Below are 21,901 nucleotides of genomic sequence, written 5' to 3' on the forward strand. Positions count from 1 at the left end.
CTGTAAAAAGGAAAGGTTCTGCCGTGGCCCTTGTCTGAAGAAGCATCACTGACGTGGAGAAGGCACAGTCTCTTGCTCTGGCATGGGCCAATACCGTGAAGGGCACCAAACCAGTCTCTAGGGTGAAGCTGGGAGCTTGCTGGCATTGCAGCATCTCAAAGAAGACTCCCTGTGTAATGACAAAAAACCTCAGCAGCTGCAAAATTATCTAAATGTTTGCTTTCCATCGCTTGATCACAATTAGCAAGATTAGCAAGAGGATGTGCAGGTAGCATACTATCTCTGTGAGGCTCTTTGCTCAGTTAGCAAAGAAAATATAAACACCCGCAAATTATGCTAAAGCTCAGAGATCAGAATAAATTAGGACTGACAAGAAAGAAAGCTTGATACTTGCAAATGATACTTGACAGCGGTCACAGTTTCTGTATGCTTCTGGCCGCCTCCTGAAGGAAAAACCACCTAACGGACAGGAACTACACACCACGTGGGTTTTCCCCCAGAGAGACACTATAATGTGACAGGCGGTAAGAGAAGAGATTTTGCAAAATAGCAAGATCATGAATTTGAAACTCTGGATAATTAGGATACGTTTTTCGCCACAGGCTTGCATTTTAGATTTTTATCCATATCTTCTTTTAAATTTTGAACTAGATAGATCCGAATATCAAGGTACTGAGGGACAAACTTGCAGACAAAGTCAAATGACAAATTAGGCACAAACTGATGGGAATGTGAGGGACCACTCAAACAAGCTACTGAAGTCAGTAACAGATTTTCTATCCTGTGATGCTTTTCCAGAAGACACTTTGGTCGGACACTGGCTACTAGGCTGCATGGCAAATTGGAAAGAAATCTGTGACCTGCAACAAACAGAAGAGTAGAGTAGATGGCCAAAAGCCTTCTGCTAGCTTTATGGGGCAAAAATACGTAGTACACAGAATCACTTTTGTGCTATGAGTAACATGCAAAATAAGTCAGTCCTCCAGGTCATTAGAGCGCCATGGATATTCCACATTGTTTTAGCCAACAGAAAATTCCTAAGAATTACCTCTGGAATGCAAAGAAATTCTTTGTTCGCAAGCTTAAAATGCATTCTTTTCCAACAGAACTATAGGAGGTAATTTAATCATGGCAAATCTATGGGGAAGTTTTTCTAAATACCACCCTGTGGACAATAAACACCCATTAAATCCTGTTGTTAACGTGAAAGCTAATTACACTGTTTCATTTGTTTTTATTACCAACAACTTGGTGCGTGTGTCAATAAACAGCACATTAGGTCTCTTCTGTTCTGTATAAAGTATGTTTTCTTGATTCAGCCATATACGTACAAATGAGCCAAACAAAACAGCATACTTACTAGTTATTTGTTTTGTAGGCACTTCTAACTTAGTGCTCCTTCGCCCTTCTCTATCTTTCATCTCTAATACTCGTTAAGCTGCAGTACAATATAAATACCACATTGTGTTAACAGCACTGAACTTTGGGAACAACCTCCCAAATCCATTTCCTTTAAAACCCAAATACTTAAGTGTATCTTCACAGAACTCTGTGCAAGCTATGCCGCACTTCATTAAGATTGAAATGTGAAGCCAGGTTAGCGTCTTCTGCTGCTGTTTGCTGCTACTGTATAGGTAGTTCAAGTGATGCTTGCAGCCTGAAAGAAACTGTGCAGCAATTCACGGACCAGCTGACCAGGGAGAGCTGAGAGCGGCTGTTGTGGTTGCTTCAGACCTTGCCATCTAACCAGCCCTTTTGACTGAACAGTCAACACATGCAGGTCCCTTCAGTCACCCAATTGCTGGATCATTTTTGTAAAGATGATACAGAACAAGAGCTTACTACCGGTTTGGACAAAACTCAGACTGCCTTCTGAATTTGAAACCAAAACCCGAACTATTCTTGGTGTCAATTTCAGTTTCACAGCTTCAAGGAGTAAATGAAAAAGAAATTTCCTGGCTCTACAGGATACCCAACATAGTGAGTAAAGTATTGTCAGGGTCAACAGAGGACTGCCTGTACTGCAGGAACGCCTGGCTCACCCACAGGTTCCGTATGAAACTGGGAAAGCCCCTTGGCTTGAACAAGGAATGGTTCAGCAAATCTGAAGGTTTTGATAGTTAGTTCAAATTTACTTCAGTAAATGTATTTCGAGGAAAAGGGAAGATTCTGTGAAAGTTCCTTCAGCATTGGAGACGTTTCAGCCAAATTAATCTCTATATGAACACTGAAGTCACCTGTTCCTTTTCCAGGCATCAGAGTAACCAAAAAAGGATCTGATCTTTAAAATTAAGTCTCCATGGTGGGAGAGAAACAATATTACTGCATCCCTACCAAGCTATTTTTATGTAATACAGGCACACGTGCTCCCTGTGTCTGGTTTGGACAAAAAGGGAGTAATAAAAGCCCTGGGGCTGCTGTTCTAAAATCCTCTTTCAGAAACTCTCAAAATTTCCCCCTTTTTAGCCTACAGTTTCAAAGTCACCCCTGTGAAAGGGTCTGTCTTACACTGGCCTTGAGGGATCAGATAGTCCACAGATAGCACTGGGATCATGAGAAAGTAAGTCTTTAGCATCACTACTGTAGACTGGAATTTTATCAGAATAGTTGATCTCTTTAGTATTTTGGCCCATGAGAATGCGAAACAGAAAGCATCTCTCCCACAAGCATGGGCTGATTCATCTGACAGGGTGCCTCCAGCAGTGACCTGTGCCAGCTCACTCTGACACAAAAGTCTTTAGACTCAGGACAACTGTAGGATTCATAAATGCATGCAGTGCAGCATCGGACTTCGGGAATACAAAAATGAAACATCAAAATTTCCACAAAGGTCAGAAAAATATCTTTCTTTAGATATGCAAAGACTTTTATATAGTTTTATCTATCAACATGACAGATTATTTCATTCAAATGCTGCTCTATGTCTATGTTAAATAAAAGTTGACCACAATAATTATTTCTTTTTGGAAATCGAACAGTCCCAACTACACAGGAAGATGCGGTCAAATGAGAGAACTCTTCTTTTCAGCCGAACCTAGCACAAATGCTAAACGTTAAATGCTTCATTTCTCCAGGAAGTTTCTCTTGGATGACTACACCCAAGTGAAACTGAGAGTAAGTTTTCTTTTCTTTTTTTGCAAGGAACTAAGTGAACATTTGAACCTAATGTTTCGTTATCCTTCCGCATCATAAGCAAGTTTGGAAAGTTGGCTGTTTGAAGCTCCAAAGGAGTATCTTTTAAAAAAAAAGAAAGAAAGGAAAAAAAAAAAACCCCAAACCAAACAAACCAAACCAACAACAACAAAAAAATCAATTAATCCCTCCGCAACTGGAACCACCACTGCCCTCTACAGTCTTTTGGGAAAACGCTGTTCACTGATGAAGGCAAAACAAGAGCTATTCTGTTAACAGACAGACACACCGACGTATGTACTGTGGCTTTAAACTATCCTAAGTTAAAAGCTGATTTAAACCTACAGCTTTCGGCAACGTTGCATTTACAATTTCATGATGAATTTTTAACTGCCTCAAACCTGTATTTTATGGAGCTGGCTAGGTTACCACAGCGACAGAGAAATCAAAATCTGTCTCTGCAGAACTGCCTACAACTGCGCAGTGGAAGGCACCCCTGCTTGGTCTCCACGTGAAGCACTTTGCTGGACCCAGAGCATCTGATACTTCCACTGACATGTAAAGATGGCCACGTACACTGGGGTCAGTACCGAACATCTAGCCCCAGCAGGAGCTGAATGAGGAGGTGGAAATCAACAGTCACCATGACGTACAACTCTGCAAGGCATCTAGGAAATCAGAAGTCAAAACACGACCTCAAATGTGCAAAAAAAAAAAAAAAAAAAAAAAAAAAAAAAAAAAAAAAAAAAAAAAAGTAAAGATCCACAAACAGGCAGGAACAGCAGTACACTACAGCAGTCCTCCTTGGAAATCTGTCTGAGAAGTGGAACAAACGCGGAAAAAACAGAAAACAGTTTGAATAATGCATTCTTTCTACTATTCAAAAGCAGACATATAATGGGTTGTATCTTGCCATAAGACTAGAACATTTTCTACATGACAGAATAAGAGGGAACATCCTCTGTCAAAGTAGCAGCAGGCAACTTCCATATTAGGTCAACATCTCTGGGTTGTTATTCAAACCTAGCAAGAGAGATATAGAGCCAGAAGCTGGCACAGTCCTATTCATCACAGTAAGTGCTGCCATGGCAAGCTGAACAGTATAGTGGTGGCTCGGAAAAAAACATTCCCGGAGTCAACACAACGTAAGCCTACAGCCCCACTTTTTGATCTGTGGACTCTTGGGAACAAAGCACAATTAAGCCAGCCTGGGACAGATTTCAGAAGCCACTTTTTATTTTGCAGGCCTGTTTTTGCATATACAAATTATCTGGAAAACAAATATGGGACAGCAGAAGTGTGGAAATATCTATTTTGATGCACAGTGCAGACAGGGGGATATTAGCTGTCTGATTTCAAGACACGTTTGCTCGTTTTCAATGAGCTTAACTATTCAGCTGTTTAAGCCTGACTTTTTCGGTATGCAGAAAAAACTGAGCAAAACTATTGTGTTGCTGGGTTTCAAGTGAGTGAAAGCACAGCCCTTCTAGTCCAGGTGTGTGTCATGTCCAAAGGAGCAAGTCAAGGAACACGCAGAGACATTAGCTTTCTAAGTTGAATGCCAAAGCCCCAGGGGTTTGGTTTTGCAAGTGGAGCTCTCAGCATGCATCCCCACCAGTAGACTGCTCGTTCAGCATTTCCATTATACAGTCTAACAGGTTGAGATCTTAAAACCAGTAACTTCCTCTGAGCTAAAAACTTGGCAAAAAATCTTTGGTCAGACCAGAAGCAGATTTTGTTTTAGAAATAGGTTAAGTTTATATTGGAAAGAAGAAATATTTATAAAAAAACCCCACACTATAAAGCAATGGCTTTATCAAGGCCAGATTAGCTTCTGCAGTTACTGGCTTAGAACTCAGGAGGCTCTAAAAGCATCTCTGCTCAGTTACACAGTGACGAACCTCCACCATACTCCTAGGGTGACCTCCTCTTAAGAGGTCCAGTGACAGATTTTTGAAAATATTAACTCACAGACAGGATGATTTAATTTCCCTGTTAAGAAAAGGGGTTGGATCTGTCCCCATACTTGGGGATATTCCATTAGATCTTAACTGAGTATCAGGAACCCTTCCCACTGAAGCCTACTAGGAAATCATTTTGCCAGCTTTCATAGGCCATAAGAGTAGACACAGCTCAAGGAGAAGATGCCCAGGACTACGGAATGGTACGATCACAATGCACATGGACATGCAATTTTCTCTTTGGCTTAGGAATCAGGCTAACCTTCCTCCAATATCAGGGCAGCTGGTCTGCTGCTGGAAGCTCTGTGCTAGTTTAAGGCAGCCTGGACTGAGATCAATGGGCTTGTCTAATGACATAACAGATAAGTGACGTTTCTCCCCCAGTGCAGCCAGGCCCTGGAAGCATCACAGGATAATGACACAGAGAAACAGCTATGCTGTGAGAGCTCATGATGCAGAAAACCCCTGTTACAGACTGTACTGTTATAGAGAAACAAAAGTAGCTAGAAACAGGCTACCAAAAAATTGGAATGTGCTTTACAGCAAAAAGCAATGCTTAAATTCTTTCAAAACCACATACACAAGCATCTGGAAAGGCACATACTTTACATTAGTGTTGGTGCAGATGATGTATTCAATCTCATCGGAATAAGGATTCTGAAATGTGAAGCTGCTGGTTCTGATCAGCATCCATTCCCGGTTTTTGGTACGAAAACGATACATCACAGACAGGACTTGACCTTTCAGTTTTACAACCTGCAAAGCCATTTGGAGAGGTTAATAAAAGGAGATTGCTACCTGCTGTGCAAATGAATAGTAAACAGCAATAACTGGTGTGTTTTAAACTTGAATTACAGAACGCTATGGACACTGCAGGGAGATTCTTAATTTGAAGAGAATAAGCAAAATCTGATTCATGTTTGTGGCTATTTTCTTCAGAATGAAACCCTCATGCCTTGTTGTATAAAATGCCATTTTCCAGCTTGCATATAAGAAGAATACAGATTCAGGACAACCAACAGGTTGTGCTGTTATCCCAACAGGGAAGCTTTAAGAAGGTTTTATGTGGAACGTTTATCGAGAGATTGACAGAAACCAAACTGAGGATCTTTTAAATGTTTATGTGCAAAACATAAACCAAATATTGCTGCTGAAGCAAAAGACCACAAGAAAAAACATTTTTAGGTTAACTATCTGCTTTTCTGCTTGGATACCTAGCTATACAATTCATATACGTGATATACCAAATCACACATCAGCATCAAAATTTAGGATGATACTTAGGAAAAATTGCTTTTTTTAGAAACCATACATGGTTGTTTTGTGTTTTTTCCCCAACACATTTTAAGTCCATCTATGATGGCAAAGTACTAACAAGAAACACTTGCTTCTAGCTTTCAAAACAAGAAAGAGTGAGCCAGCCTTTGAATGGAGAGAACACCAATAAGCCACTGTCCATTTTAATAGTATTAATGAAAACTGAGCAAAAATTCTTTGCTTGGGCAGCCTATTTGTTTATGACTAAGAATTCAAATGTCTGGCAATACTCAGTTCAAATTCCGTCTTTGGTAGCTGAAGTTTTGTTGGAAGTCAATAGTTGGCATCAAGCGAGAAGTAAGAAGCAGCCAGCAAAAGAAGTACGCTCAAAACAATAGTTGCACACTGGCACTGTAACTGCATTTTATGTGTTATCTAACAATCTTGGTTTAAGTCAGAAGAAAACTTATATGGTTTTAAGTCATTCAGCTGGCACTTACCTGGGCTATCTGTGTTTATTTTTTATTGCTTTTCCACCAAGTTATCTCAGGGGTGCCTCAGGGAAGGAAAGGTAAGGTCTACTGCAAGTAAATGCCACATCTCGATTCTTAATCCTTATCCACTGGAATTTATTTTTTATTAGCTATCTGCAGCCTGTATTCTCTAAAAGTAGAAAACCCAGTATTTACTCTCTGTCTTTATCAACAAGCAATTGGATTAGGAAAAATGCTCCAATCCTGTTTTTTTCCAAAGGTCTGCACTTCAAATCGATCAATTGGATACAGGATTAAATGGAATGAATGCAAATAGAAGACACAAAAAGCTTTAGCAATGCCCAGAAAAGTTCAAAATAATACTGAAGTAAATGTCTTTTGGGTTGGTTTTTTTTAAATGCTTTTGTAGTTTGAGTTCAATGAGCAACATTCTTTTATCAGCAATTTTCTACTACCACACCCAGGGTAAAAAAACACAGAGCCTGTGTAAAAGTGTCCAATCTGAATAGCATCCTACTGGATATCAAATAGCTGTATTCTGGATCCTTTGATACTAAACTCTATTTGTTGATCTTGGCCTTGAGACTATCTTATTCTGGCCTGATTTTCCCACCCTGATGAATGAATTTATCTTCCCAAGGAAGTGAAAGCTTTGAGATGGATACTGGCAATTGACCAAAACCTGCAAAACCCTCCCTCCCTCCTCTGTTATGCACAAACCTGGTTCTGATACTGTCAGCAAATTAGAAATGTCATTTTCAGAGGGTTTTAGGAAAAAAAAAAGAGAGTTTATTGGAAATCACAGTTACCTTTTTAATGAAAAGATTTCTAAGGCCAAACTAACAATAATAAAACAAACTGCAGTGATCTATTGTCCTGAAGTCTGAATTAAGCAAACACTAATTCTGTAATAATACATAAAGCATATAGAGATTGCTGGTGGGAAAATCCTGAACTGTCTTAAAACAGCGCACACAAACAAGACAGCACAAAAAATTTCAAACCTAATGTTTAACCTTTAGTTTCTTACATTCTTTGGAAATAAAAACCACCTGGTGCATAGCTTAACTGTTTACTTCAGTCTTTTATTCCATGGTTGAAATAACAGCCCCAATCACACTGCTACTGTACTGAACAAAAATATACTGAAAAAGGAATTGCCTACTAAAGAAACAGCACAATATTTTCATAGATTGGACACAGGTCAAGTGAACAGAAACTTTCACTTCTAATCTGCATTTTTTCCTGCTGTCTTTTTGTATGACCTTAAGCAAATCATGTAGGTCCCTGCTCCAGCAAATCATTTATGCACATGCCTAATAGTGAGTAGTGACAGCAAAGTCCCCAGCAGCTGAGTTCAGGGATACACCAGCAGCCTCCCACCGCCTGATCTCACTCTCGGTGAACACAGCGAGGACCAAGTCATTAACGGGAATGTTAGTCAGCCCTTCTGAGCCCCAGGCAATCACTTCAGAGACGGATGTTTGAAGTGTTATTATCCAGCAGCTCTCTGTTGTTGTGTCTTGGATAAATTAGTGGAATCAATCATTTGGGCATTAGTGAAAAACAACGTATGCGTTCTCGCTGCTCTTCCCGCACCACTGGTGTGATCAGGCACAAGTTCAGGGAGCAGAACCAGCTGAAAGCTAGTCCCATGCAAAAGCAATTAGTTCCTTAGCTAGCCTACCCAGCAAGTCCATCTGTGCTAGTATCAGGACAGTAGGAAGGGTGGGGAGGAAGTCAGGAGGAGAGAAGTGGGAGTAGGACCTGACCCCTGGTGACAGCTACCTACCAGGTAGGTTCAGCTGCAGCATCACACCCCCAAACAAGGTAGGGCAGAGAAGATGGCTGGGTGTGGTGACCTGTTTCAAGCATGCAACTCTCACAGGCTCCTGCCTGTGAATCAACATCTTGAATTTAAAAGGTCTTTAGCTGCCGTGTGAACTCAGTCCATTCAAGGGACTTGAAGTGGATGCAGAGTGCTCACACAGTCTTTTCTGCTAGCTCAGCAATGGGGCTGGTAGCCTGCACTTGAGGGAAGGGGTGGTGAGAAATAGTTCGAGAGTACTAACATCTTACACTATCTCAAACACTTCTGTAGAGACCATAACCTCAGTTTCACAATCTATTCTATGGACACAGATTTAATTGTTTTCCCCAGAGAGGCTTTTCAAGCTCTGTTTTTGCATGCCATGCCTGAATAAATAGTTGGCTATACAAATTATTTTAGAAGTCACTTCATATCCATGTTTCACAGCTGAAAATACATCTCAGCATCCAACGCAAGATGGATCAACAAAACTTGGTTGAGCTACAGGCTGTTGTCAGAAAATCAGGAACCACTTAGATCATCTGAACCTCAATAATTGGTTAAGCATACTACATCATGCTTTCTAGTGCAGTAGGGAAGTCACTGAAAAGACCAGCAACAAGCAGAAGGCTTGGGGAAAACACTCCTAGTGTATGTCCCAGATCAATTTGAAACAGTAAGCTCTACGATGGAATAAATGCCTTTGATATAGCTGATGTAAATGTGGCCCACTCTAGAAACGCATCCAGATCAGTAACTCTTTCCATATGTTGTATTTCTTCCGTTACTTCTGTCTGCATTTCAATCCCTAATAGGGAGAAGGGCCAAATTCTCTATTGATGTAAAGTGGTGTAACTCCATTGAAGTATGAAGCATGTCATCTACGCTAGCAGAGAATTTAGGTCATAAACAATCCAGCATTACAGAGGAGTGTAACTACTTTCAAATGAACAGCCCACCTTGGAAGGTACATACTTTTGGTTACCACTTAACATAGTGGGATCTACACAGGCACCTCCAAAACAGCTCTAACTGTGTAGTGAACATTCATTTAATTTTTTGTAAAACGAAAACAAAATGTATAACTAGGTGACTTATTTCTGAAAACACAGCAAACGGATGCTGCCGTTTAAACTACTATTTATAGAGCTTAACTGATTAGTAACTGATGAACAAATTGTTTCGTATCTTGCCACTCCTTCTCCTGCATAACAGAAAAAATACCTTGAAATGAAAAATAAAAGCTACTTCTCTGAACAAAATAACAACAAAAATAATAAATAAATGGCAGAAAAAAAGGAGCAGGACGCAGCACCTGTTGGAAACTCTCCCTCAGATGGCTTTGATCTTCAGGATGGCAGAATTCTAAAATATCTTTCCCCAGAAGATCCTAGAATAAAACGTAAAGCTGTGTAAAAATCTCAGACCACAACACAAATCCGTGTGCAGATCTGCAAGTAATCCTTGCAGATACTAGATCTACCACCCTTAATGGGACTACTCAGTTAATCGGGGATGAATCATACAAACAAGGTTTGTAGGCATCATGCCACACATTAAATTTGTACTGTTGCACAGATATATGTATTTAAAACAAATTTTAAGTGATTTTTTAAATACCTGTGAAATGGTATCTTGAAGAGACTGACATCCTCTACTACAGCTCGTTTTATGGAACTAATTTTTGTAAAAACAGTTACTATAAAGCTACCAAAAATCAAAATAAATGGGAAAAATCTAATGAGCAAGAAATTTTTTTTGCCTGTAAATTGCAACTGTTGAGAGTTATCCGAGGGAGAATTGCGGCAGTCAGGAGTTAATTTACTGTTCTACTCAGTTCTGCGACTAGCCTCCTATACAGAGGAGCAGATGCAAGCCTAAGGGAAAATAGATGCCATAAATGATGTTTGCTTACTGTTCAATAGATTGGCGGAAGTAAAGACCTACAGGACTAAAACTCTCTCCAAGCACTGTTAACTTTCTGTCATAGAAATGTCTTCACTGGAAAGCTGTGCAAGGTTTAAAGCATCTTGCTGTTAGAATTCTAATCAGATCTAAAATGTATAAAAAGACATCCCACATAACAAAGGGGAAAACTATAAATTTTACAGAGGCATGGACAGTAAAGAAAAATGAACAGCATTTAGTGCATGACATGAATTATCAGCTACGAATACTTCAGGGTTTGCTGCTTTTGTTTTTAATGTGGAAACAGAACTTTATTTATTAGCTTTAATCAGTCTCTGCATTTACAGCGACTCACTGACCTGGGGCTGGTAGCCAATGACGCTGATGCACCTTGGGTCGACAAAGGTGATGACTCCATCAGAATTGTGCCTAGACAAGAACTCAGTTGGGACCGACATGCCATTCATGTCCATGCACACTGGAGAGCTAGTTACCTAAGACCAATGAAGTCCACAGCATTTAGTCCACAGAACAGTCACCTTAAGTTAAAGTTGATTACATAGCTAAAGAATAAAAATCTGTTGGCTGACTGCTAACTACTGAAGGAAGTTGTAAATAAAACAACAGCATGAATAAATGACACAGAACAGCCTTTAGTCTAGTTTGCAGTGCAAACATCTCACCCCATGGCACATATCTAGGCTTAACAGCACAGCAGGAAAACAAATACACCAGAAGTTCCCAACAAGGGGGGATACAGTAAGGATATAAGTATGGCTGAATTCATCTCACTCTGTGGGACCACATTAAAGTTTGGCATCTTGGTTCCTACCCTTGTCAACCAAGAATAAGAGATTTCCAGAGGACAATTCAACCCACCCATTTTAGGATGGGAAGGTCAATCTGTATAAGAGGACAACTCACTATCTGTAAACATATCCAATAGGACTAACTCAGACTAATACTTGACTTTCAGGTGAGGGTCATCTGAGAACACCCAGAGAACCTGAACAAAGTTCTCCAGAGATTGAGGTAGGTGATGATGATATTGGACCAGCAAGTGGCTGCTCACAATGAAAAAATGCACTTCTCCTGTAAATGCTCCTCAAAGCTCATCAGGGAGAATGATACATTTCCAGCTCTCTGCCTGAAACCTGTGCAATCAGGCCACTTTGTACCCTTTCATTCCTACTGGGGCTACGAATGAGACCATCGTTGTTCTTACAACTTTCAGAGCCATCTCTGTTAACAAGGTCCCAATGCAAAAGGAGCAAAATCTCATTTGTTGCTGTCTTGAAACAGATTAGGCAGTTAACAGTACGCAAGATTTCAATTTGCTGTTACAGAGCAGAGTTTATAATCTGTGCACCTTGACTCCTTTGTGATTAAACCCGTCCACAGAGCCTCCTCTTGCCCTCCCTCACATACCCTGCTGGCTTTTCTAACATAACAGATGTTTTGATGCTCCACATGTTACTAACGTGATTTTCTCGGAAATCATCTTTCTTTGGCAGCTGTAACATATGAATCCCCATAACTTCCTTCTCTTCATCAGTGGAATATATTACCCTTGATTATAAAAGCATGATTAACCTAAAAACCATCATGCAATACTTTTGCAGCTCTGCCATCACAATGGAGACACACTCTGCAGAAGTGTTAACACTGCACTAACGTGCAGGCTGCTCACCTCAAGTCAGATGGGTTTGGCACCTGTGCTCTAATGAAAGGGTCACTCTACCTTGTCAGAAGGAGCAATGCCATCCTAGCAGATGGCAACGAGTGCAGGCCAACAGGAGATCATGCAGGAGGCTCAAACATGTTCACCCATGGCACAATTCCCAGACCGGGAAGATAAAAACTAGCCTCCCTGCTGCGGTGAAGGAGATTCACCGCGACTGGTCTAGCTCCCACTTAGAATTCTTGTCAGCAGTGGACATAGAAAGAAAATGCAATACATCAATTGCAACCGTCTGGACAAAAAGGAAGTAAAATTTTATTCTCACAGTTCCCTCGGCTGACATCACATCTGAATGCACGCTATAATACAAACTGAGAATAAAGCCATTATTCGTGAAGTGTCTCTTGACTGCCTTATCTTTACAATTTTCAGAATAACTCCTGCAATCACAGTTTTTCAAGTAGTTGATTAGCCAGAGAGAGAGAATGAATGAAAGAATAGCAGGGAACATGTCACTGGCTTTGAGAGCCACTTTAACCTACCATCTGCAGCACCTGTACTCCCACATTTCTCAAAATCTAGAATATCCCAGCCCTGTGCACCCAGAGAGTAGCAGCCCTCTACATGCTCATGGTCCAGGAGCACCTTTGCTGCTGTTGTTGGGTTAAATACACAAATGCAGCAAAATCACATTTTCATTTTGCTCTGTTGACATGTTCTAAACAAGTCCTGCCCATAGCAGGGTGGTTGGAACGAGATGATCTTTAAGGTCCCTTCCAACACAAACCATTCTATGATTCTATAAATCGCTGGCTGCACACCGACATCAAGGCACTTTGTATTTTGGAGGCATGTTAGAAGTTACAGCCTAGTACCAGAACTTCGTGCAAATACTTTAAAACTAAAACACAAGACTGATTATGCTTTCAGAAGTAGTTTATATAAAGAAAGACTGGCATTACCTGAAGCCTTCCTATTGCCACGAGACAATATTTACTACCTTGTCCCACATCAGCGTCTTCTTCTGGTATAGTCATTCCTAGAGTAAAAGATAACAAATACTGTTATAATTAGGAAATCTGGATGAGCAGAGATGCTTCTAGATGTTCTGAATCAGACAAAATAACCTTACTGTCTTCTCTAGGATTCAGGCATTATCTCTGGGTTCAGATCAGATGATCCTTCTCAGTTGTGCTTGACCCTACATACCTCACACGCATATACAGTACCCACGGCAGCAATTTTGGTTGCCGAAGACAAAGCAGATACAAAAATTCCATTATACACCGAGACAGACAGTGACATTTCCACGAGTACTGCTCCGCAGCATGTTACTGCAACCATGTGGTCACTTAATATTGTCAGTGAACGCACACTATGTCCAGTTTTCTTTGTGAATAATATGTTACAATGAGCCTTAAACACAAGGCACAGCCTAGATTATTCATTAACTTCATGCTCATATTTAACAGCCGGTTCTACTTTTTTCTATAATGGACTAAATCTGGGTCGTTACGTTGAAAGACTGAAAAAATGCGGGTGCTTTGCTAACAGTGCTTGTTTTAGTTGTGTAACAGGAGTAACTATTACAAACACAGGAATAATTTCAAAACATACATGTGTACTGATTTCCATCGCAGTGTTTCACAAATAGGAACATTCAGATTAGCTCTGTTTACTTGCTAGTTGGCTAAGCCTTATTTAAGGCTATTTCCCAACTCCAGTTTTGAGATACCAATTTCCTTGAAAAAACATCTTCCAAGAGTGACACTGCTGACTTAAATTAAGTGATTTGTAAACTCTTTCACAGGCTTTTCAAGGAATTCAGTCACAACAGGCAGTGAATCATTTAAGGGGCATTTTAAAGCATTAATGAAATTAATTGCAAAGCAGCTAACAATTATGAAACAACAGCCACTTTATTCTCAAAATTTGTAATTCGAAATGTAAGTCATCTTTGGACCGTGCAGAGGATGACAGCATACAACTTTCTTAAATGATGCCTCTGAAAAAAGACTATAAATGCTGCTGAATGAACTGAAGTAGTCTCTGAAGGAAGTTATTTTGTTTCAAAATAATTGAATCTTATCTGACAATCAGTTTCTAAATAGTACCCTACACGTATTTTTCAGTTCTTACTGAGCTATATAATAAAATATAGTGTACAAAGTATGAAAGAAAAAAACCCATATTTTTGTATAATATATTCAAAACTTTTTTGCAATGGAATTCACAATTTTGTGGGTGTAACTTCATTTGCAGCTCCCTACATAACTAGGATTTTATCAGGGCATCTCAAGAGCTTTAAAAAGGAGGAGCATTATTGTCCCTTCTAACAAGTGGAAAATTGAGGTGCAGTACGAATTTCAACATCACACACTACAAGAGCTGGGCAAAACCCCCTTGTCTTCCTACACAATGATCTTGTTATCCAGAGATACAAATTTGGCCCTAAATAACTCCTTAGCTTCTAAACCTACGTGATATCGCTCACTGAACGGTGAGATATTCCTCTCAAATGTTTTCTTAGAAGCAGTATGAGAAGATCAAGATGGCAGTATGTGACCTTAGGAGTACATTTTAAGAAATCAATCATTAAATACGTAAGTTAAAAATAACATCGGGTGGAATCAACACATGTTATTTTGCAATTAAACATTATTTTGTGCTTCCGATAAAGGCCTCTCTGTAGGTTACTACGGACCCAAACTTTCACCTGAGATCCTTCACCTGATTTAGAACATCCTTGAAATGAAGACAACCTGCATTTACCCTCCCTGCAGGACTGTTCTGCACTACCTGCAGTTTATCAGGTCCTTCAATCAGTTAAATTACAAAGCCTCATTTTGGTATTTCACACACCGCTACACACGAGGCAAACCACGAACAAGAGCCCAAACACAAATAAGTCCCATGCTCTGAGACACCAGCATACCACAGAGAGTATAAACCACTGACATGAAATTACAGTTAAGAGATTCATATTACAGAAGTATTTTGTTTTCCTTCCTTGCTGTGTTTACACACAGTTATTTCTTCAATACAAGTCTTAGTAATTAGCTAATGACAGCTCCAATAGGCAAAGGAACTGCATTTGGCTGCCTCTTGAGAAAAAGGGAGAAAACTACCCTGAAAAAGCAGCAGCAAACATTATCTACTCAAAGTTGTGTCCACTTTACACAAAATTTTGGCAGACATGGCTATCTGCTCAGATACATGTGAGGTACCCAGAAGGGTGAGCTCCCAAAACTAAACCTGGACTCCTCCACATGAGCAATTTTAGTTTTAAACAGGTAGAAAATGGTTAACTGAGAACTGTGTGCAGTTTGCAGGGGATGATAACTGGAATCCAGCAGTTTCACCTTAAAAAGCAGTGACTAGAGGTGTGAACTGAGAGCAGGACAAATTAAATGATGCAGTAGTGTAGGATGGAGCATGAGGATGCTGACTCCGCTGCAAATGAAATGCAGCAGTGTACAAAAACAACCGTGGGAGGAAAGAAAGCACTGGAGCAACAGCAGATTTCCAACAGAACACTTTGGCTGGAAGATGGCAGCTGGGACCGCATCCCTCCAGGAGATGGATGAGGAGTCTCTCACTCCTCAGTTCTGAACTCTGCACCAGGGCAAACCTGCAAGTTCCACAATGAGCCAAAAGAACAAACATTTTAAAAGCTGGTGCCTGAAGCAATCACAGTTACATTCAGACAGCTCAGTACAGGTGGTCTGAATTCAAAGATCGTGAGTGATTCTAGGCCTTACTGCCTTCTGAGGATTTTCTTGGTGGATGCCTGGTGCTTCTGAGAATTAGGCCACTTAAACACAGGCACCTAAGTGCTGTTTTAAGGAAATAATTCTAGGCATTCTAGTTGGATAGCCTTAACCAAAAGGTCCCTTTAAAATGGAGTTTTCCATTTGAGAAGGACAAATTTAAGTATTTTCCCTTGACTTCAAAAGCTTTTCAATCGTTTCCTTAGTGGCACAGTGTATTACAAAGGACAGCAAAGATACTCAGCTGGATGGCTTCCACTTCGTGTAATCTTTTTTCTGCAGCTTTCAGCAACGCTTTCCTTTTTAGGAACTTGGTCCATGCTTGCTACTGCCCAAATAAACTCAAAGCAACATAAACAATCTCCAAAATTAAACCTAGCTAAGAAACACCATTTCTGATGTCACTCTGTTGGCAAGAGAGGCTGTTGTTCTAATTTTCACTTTTTTTTTGGGGGGGGGGGGGGGTGTTGTTTTTTTTTTTGAAGATGGACTACATTTGGTCTGTATAACACACTGGAAAATGTATTAGTTGCGTTATCCCACGAGACACCCTATGAATAAAAAACAATCTGCCTAGAATTAATCAATACATGACCCAATGAATTGCTAACCCTTCCCTAAAAGTGCCTAGGGTAAAAATATGCCAAAACGATTGTCTGCTTGTTTGCAGTGTAGGTCCTCTTACTGACAGCATTCCATAGAGGGAAATTGTTTTCTTTACTCTCTTGCTGACAGTTAGAAAGTTTCAAATGTGGGTAAGCTTATATATGAGATGCATTCCTAGAGAGATTTACTTTTGCTTTAGCACACTTCCTATTGAACATACTCCAATACAGACAGGTAAATAAAGATATGTGTACTGTGCTTAATATTGGTTTGTCCAGCTCTTAACATAATGTAATATTGCTCCTTAACATCACTAAGTACCATCAGTATCTCCAAAAAACATTGCAAAAGCCTCCAGGAAAACAGCCATGAAACTGATCTTTAGGAGGCATCAACTAAATAAACATACATTAGTTATTCACATTCTTTAGGTGTAACCCTGAGAAGGGCTTTATTTCTCAACACCAAATATATGCTCCTCTTGAATAATAAATATAGTGCTATGCTTGTTCAAGTTAATATCAACAATTTGCAAAGCTAAGCCTGCAACTGAGCATCACAAATAGAATGCTGTGTCGTTAGAGGTTATGTTTAATTTCCAAGTGTCCTTTATGCCAGCAAACAGTTTCCCACAGGGCAATGGCATGTATTTGAGTGGACATAAGGAACTTTTTAGTTTTCCCAATGAGCTTCCAGTTGGCTCTAACAACAGAACAGCTTCATGTTCTGCCTTCTTTCTCTATCCTTTTGCCCTGTATTTTCTGCAAGACACAGAACAGTGTTAGTGGATTTGTGGTTTTACTTCACTACACTCAAAAATAAATTATTTATGCGTCTTTAGAAGGACGGAATTTAAGTGTCCAGTGGTCACTAGCAATCCCCTCCTAATGCCTATCTCCATCAGAACCATTTCTGACAGTTACACGCCTGTGCATGAAATTGTACTTTGTGACTTTATCTCCCATACACAACAACAGAAACAGGCTTTCACAAAAAAAGGCTGTGGATGTTTACAGCATACCAAGGAAAAATCTCATGAAAAATCCCAACAAAAACTAGATTCTTCTTTTTAAAAAAAATAAATTAAAGCCTTAAAAATGACAGCACTGCAAAGAATATTCAAGCAACTATTTTGTTTTGTATTAGAAGAGGGAGTACTTTGCACAAACGTCCCGATTCTGGCCAAAACTTTAACATAACCTAACAGCTTTGGCATGCTGTGGTTAAGACGTTACCGTAAGTCTGACTTGGAAGATTAAAATGTTTCTTTTTTAAGATAAAAAACTAAGGAAAAAAAAAAGATTTCAACATTATTTGAATTTAACATTATTCTGGGACTTTTTATTTGAAGTTTTCGAAATAAGTATCTATCTAAGCCTTTTCTTCACAATGTGTTTTTCTGCAGGTCCTGGCTTTGATTTACAGAAAACTAGCAACATCCTGACAGACTGTATCTTCTCCCTCCACTGAATATTTTCCATCAATTTTTATGGCATGAAAAAAAAACCCATTAGGAAAATATCATATGGACCACATAAGATTCATTTCCTTCCAGGAACAAGATGCTCAGAGGGGAAAAAAAATAGAAGCAAAGCAAACGCATGCTTAAGTTGAAAACTGAATGATCAAGAGAAGGTCAGCATTTCTCAGTTTTGTGAATGGCTATGAACTTGAAGCGTTGTCTAGGCTAAGGATCACAAGCTGCTTCACTGGGAACGGGGGGACAAAGGCTGGAATTGGTGCTCAGCCAGTTTCAAACAAGGAGTCTTTTTACCTCATTCAAAATAATCCAACACTGCACCGTCATTATTTCATCTAACATACACTCCACATAAGAAATGAACAACATACTGGTTGGAACGTTGATCTGGAATACCTGACTCCTTTTTCCTTTGACTTCTACACAAAGTTTACCCCGATTACTTGAGGTCAACCCATAATTAATAGGGATATAAGTGTGTAGGTATCATATGCCAGGTTTTGTACTTCAGTTTAGTTTTATCCTTCTCTTGCAGGCACAATGGAGGAAAACGAACAGACCATTAACAAACTCAGCCCGAACAGATGCACTCCTCAAAGTGGCTGGGTCTTCTCTCTGTGCCCCATTCATTCAGAGGCAAACACACTGTATTAAGGGAACAGCCAAATAGCTCCTTTTCCAGGGGGACACAGAGCGAGCTCAGGCTGCAGCACTCCTTGTCTGCTTTGTTAGGACACATGGGAAAGGCAGGTGCTGCCTGTGGGTCCTGCACGCTCCGAGCTCAGTTCTCTGCGGAGGATGAGGCATAATGCTTCCTGTGTTTTCTCTCTCATTTCTCAGTGAAAAAGGGCAGTCTGCCAATAAGAGAGCCTTCCTGCTCCACTGAGGGCGGAGGGGAAAGTCAGGCTAGATGTGCAAAGTGATTTCACACTGACCACAGACCTGAGCCATCACAGAATTTGCTTTTTACTTTAGATCTGTGAACCCCGCCCCCCCAGTCCTTAAAATATGCCACCATACTGATGCAGCTGTCATTTTTTTTTCACCTGTTTAGAGTATTTGAATTACTTAAGTGACTTAGCATAGACTACTCACAGCAGCAGCGCTGTCAAACCTGATAGTCTATCACACTAATAATGATCACAGAGCAGTTCTTGTCTTGATATTTCTGTATCAATACTGATTGTGTTATACTCAGTGTGGGACTAAAAAAAATTAACACACTGGCCACAGACAATGCAATACAGCCTAGAAAGAGAAAATACCACGTGCCAAACAAATTAGATTAAGTACAGATTAAGAGCGTTTACTAAATATTTGTTATTTCATTCATGAAAGTATGTTTTATGTATTGTACATTAGTTATATAATGCACATGCCACATTGCATGCTCTGAAAGAAAGGGATATGGAGTTTATATTAGAATGTCCACGTTCACAACTGAAAAATGATGCTTTCCATAGCTGAATTTTTGAACAGCTGCGATTTAGCACAAACTCATTTACTCCCAAGAATCCAGAGATGATGCAAAGGCCAGGGGCTTGCTGCTCTCTAGCTGATTTGAGCAGAAGTAATTTTATTACAGGGTAGAAAAGCCTTAGCAAATTCAATTACTGCTGCAGTTATTTCATTTGCTTTGCAGATTATGGTTGAATTACCATTGGAAATGAGAACAAATGCAGTGGTGTTGCCACTCACTTACCCAAACGTATTGGGGACCAATTCAGCCCATGGATATTCCCATTCAACTCCGAAAGTCAATGGATACATGACAATCACCAACACAAAGTGGGGAAGACTGGGAGGGCAAATAACACTCATGAAAGAGGCCCCAATTCAGTACTATATGCCCTGAGAAAGGCACTCAGGCATGACTATTACGAGTAACAATTTGGATGGTTACATAAAAGGCCATTCAAATTCCACATAAGGCTGTCAAAATCAAAAACATCCCTTAGGATTGTGCTATAGTTTGGAGGCATTAACATTGTGGAGGAGCATTGGGATATCATAAGGGAGCACCATGTGATTTTGAGGAGTGGAGTAATAGAAATGGGATGAAATTCAACATTACTAAATGCATAAGCATGCACTTGGGGACTAATAACAGCCAAACTACAGCAACAGAAATGGGATGAAACTTCGTATTACTAACTGAAAGATCACACAATTGAAAGCTACTTTTGCTATGAACTGGAAGATCTCAAGTTGACAACTGAGAAAAAGACATCCTGGTGTCTATGTATCAGGTGATCTAGGATGCAGCAGGATGCACTATACAAAAGAGAAGTATGCTATATCATACACTTCCAGTCAGGACAGGAAATATCATTTTCGTTATACATCACTACAACCTCGTCTGGAACAAGATTGTATAGTGCCGGTGACCCACATTTTGAAAAGTTAAGTGAAAACACAAACAACTGCAGAGAAAAGACACAAGGATAAAGAAGAGAATGCACTGTGAGAATGGAGATTAGAAGAAGTGGGCTGGTTTAACTGTGCAAAGTCAAGCCTGACAGGATATGACCTCCTTCTGGAAATGCACCAGAACACTGGAGACAGAGAGAGAGAGACACAAGGCAGGAAATCTCCCGCGTGATCTCCAGTGAAATATAGTCCAAGAATACACTAGCATAAATTTCCTACAAACTAATGAGGACTGGAAGTTAAAGAGGTTGCTAAGCATGGGAGAGCAGTGAGGTTTTTTAAGAGCTGGAGAGGGGGAAAACACCTCACTAATGTAAACTGGAACTTACAGTGTGATATCTGGCAACCGGGCACTCAAAGATCCAGAAGATCCTTTTCATCCCATGCTCCTGCACTGCACTGCCTGCTCCCCTGCAGAAATGGTGCCTGGAAGTCATACACCGCTGATGTTGTAACCTAGCGCTAACACAAGTTCATGCGTTTGCAGCTCTGCATTAGCAACATACACCCCTGAAGTCTTGGATCTCTTTAAATGTCCCATAACACGCAGCAAACTTTTCATCCAAGCTAAGCAAGGAGCTGAAAGAAATCTTATTTGACCCACATCTTCCTGAAGAGACATCCTGTATATGAAGGCTGAATTCAATTACGTTTGGAATTACCAATAGAAAAGCTAATCTCTTTGTGGAAGAAAACAACAAAAAAAAACCCCCACCCTTTCATTTTCATAGAGCAATTTACACAAACTGTTCTCTCTTTTAAGACAAATGAAATTAAAACATTTTGACTCCTACAGCACACTGAAGTATATTAAACCCTATTAGCAACGAGAGGCTTTCCTCTTCTTCCAAAACTGCAACTCAGCAGGAAATCAACAAGAAGTTCACATCCGTGTGCTGGTGTCTGCACACCACTGCACAGACTTGGTGCAAACCACCTCTTAGCATTCATAATCCCTCGACAAATGTGATTTATGCTTGTGGTATACAACCGCAAAAGGGCAGGACAACTCATGGTTTGATTCATGCCAGCAGGCGCTGTCATACTGCAAACAGCCTCCTCAACTACTGCGAACGCCAAGGTCAACTAACCCAGTCCATGATGGTATCTGGATGAGCTCCACTGTCTCCTCTTGGAATTTTTCAAAGGTAAATATTCCCATATGTAATACTGAGTTACAGTAGGTAAATGTTTTTCTCTGTAGTTCAAAGCAAGATGCCAAGACTTGTTTCCCAGAAAAACAGCCTCAAAACAGAACTTATCACGCTGAACTTTCTCCACTAATACCACCACTGTGAAGACCTATGCGTCTAAATTGAAATTACACATTTCCATACATAGGTGCTTGTAACTCAGTACTTAAATATAAAAG

General features: G+C 40.1%; 1 protein-coding gene across 3 annotated transcripts in view; it reads right to left on the reverse strand.

Annotated features, from left to right (window-relative positions):
• ARNT2 (aryl hydrocarbon receptor nuclear translocator 2) overlaps positions 1-21,901 on the reverse strand; it is a 107,790-nt gene that overhangs the window by 21,440 nt on the left and 64,449 nt on the right. For all 3 annotated transcript variants that reach the window (XM_030015342.2, XM_030015343.2, XM_030015344.2), the window contains 4 exons: positions 13,206-13,282; positions 10,922-11,056; positions 9,970-10,044; positions 5,698-5,849 (listed from right to left, as the gene is read on the reverse strand). In XM_030015342.2, the coding sequence (XP_029871202.1) occupies positions 5,698-5,849; positions 9,970-10,044; positions 10,922-11,056; positions 13,206-13,282 (439 nt within the window). The remainder of the gene's footprint in view (positions 1-5,697; positions 5,850-9,969; positions 10,045-10,921; positions 11,057-13,205; positions 13,283-21,901) is intronic.

Source organism: Aquila chrysaetos, chromosome 5, assembly GCF_900496995.4.
Source record: "Aquila chrysaetos chrysaetos chromosome 5, bAquChr1.4, whole genome shotgun sequence".
Classification (NCBI taxonomy): domain Eukaryota; kingdom Metazoa; phylum Chordata; class Aves; order Accipitriformes; family Accipitridae; genus Aquila; species Aquila chrysaetos.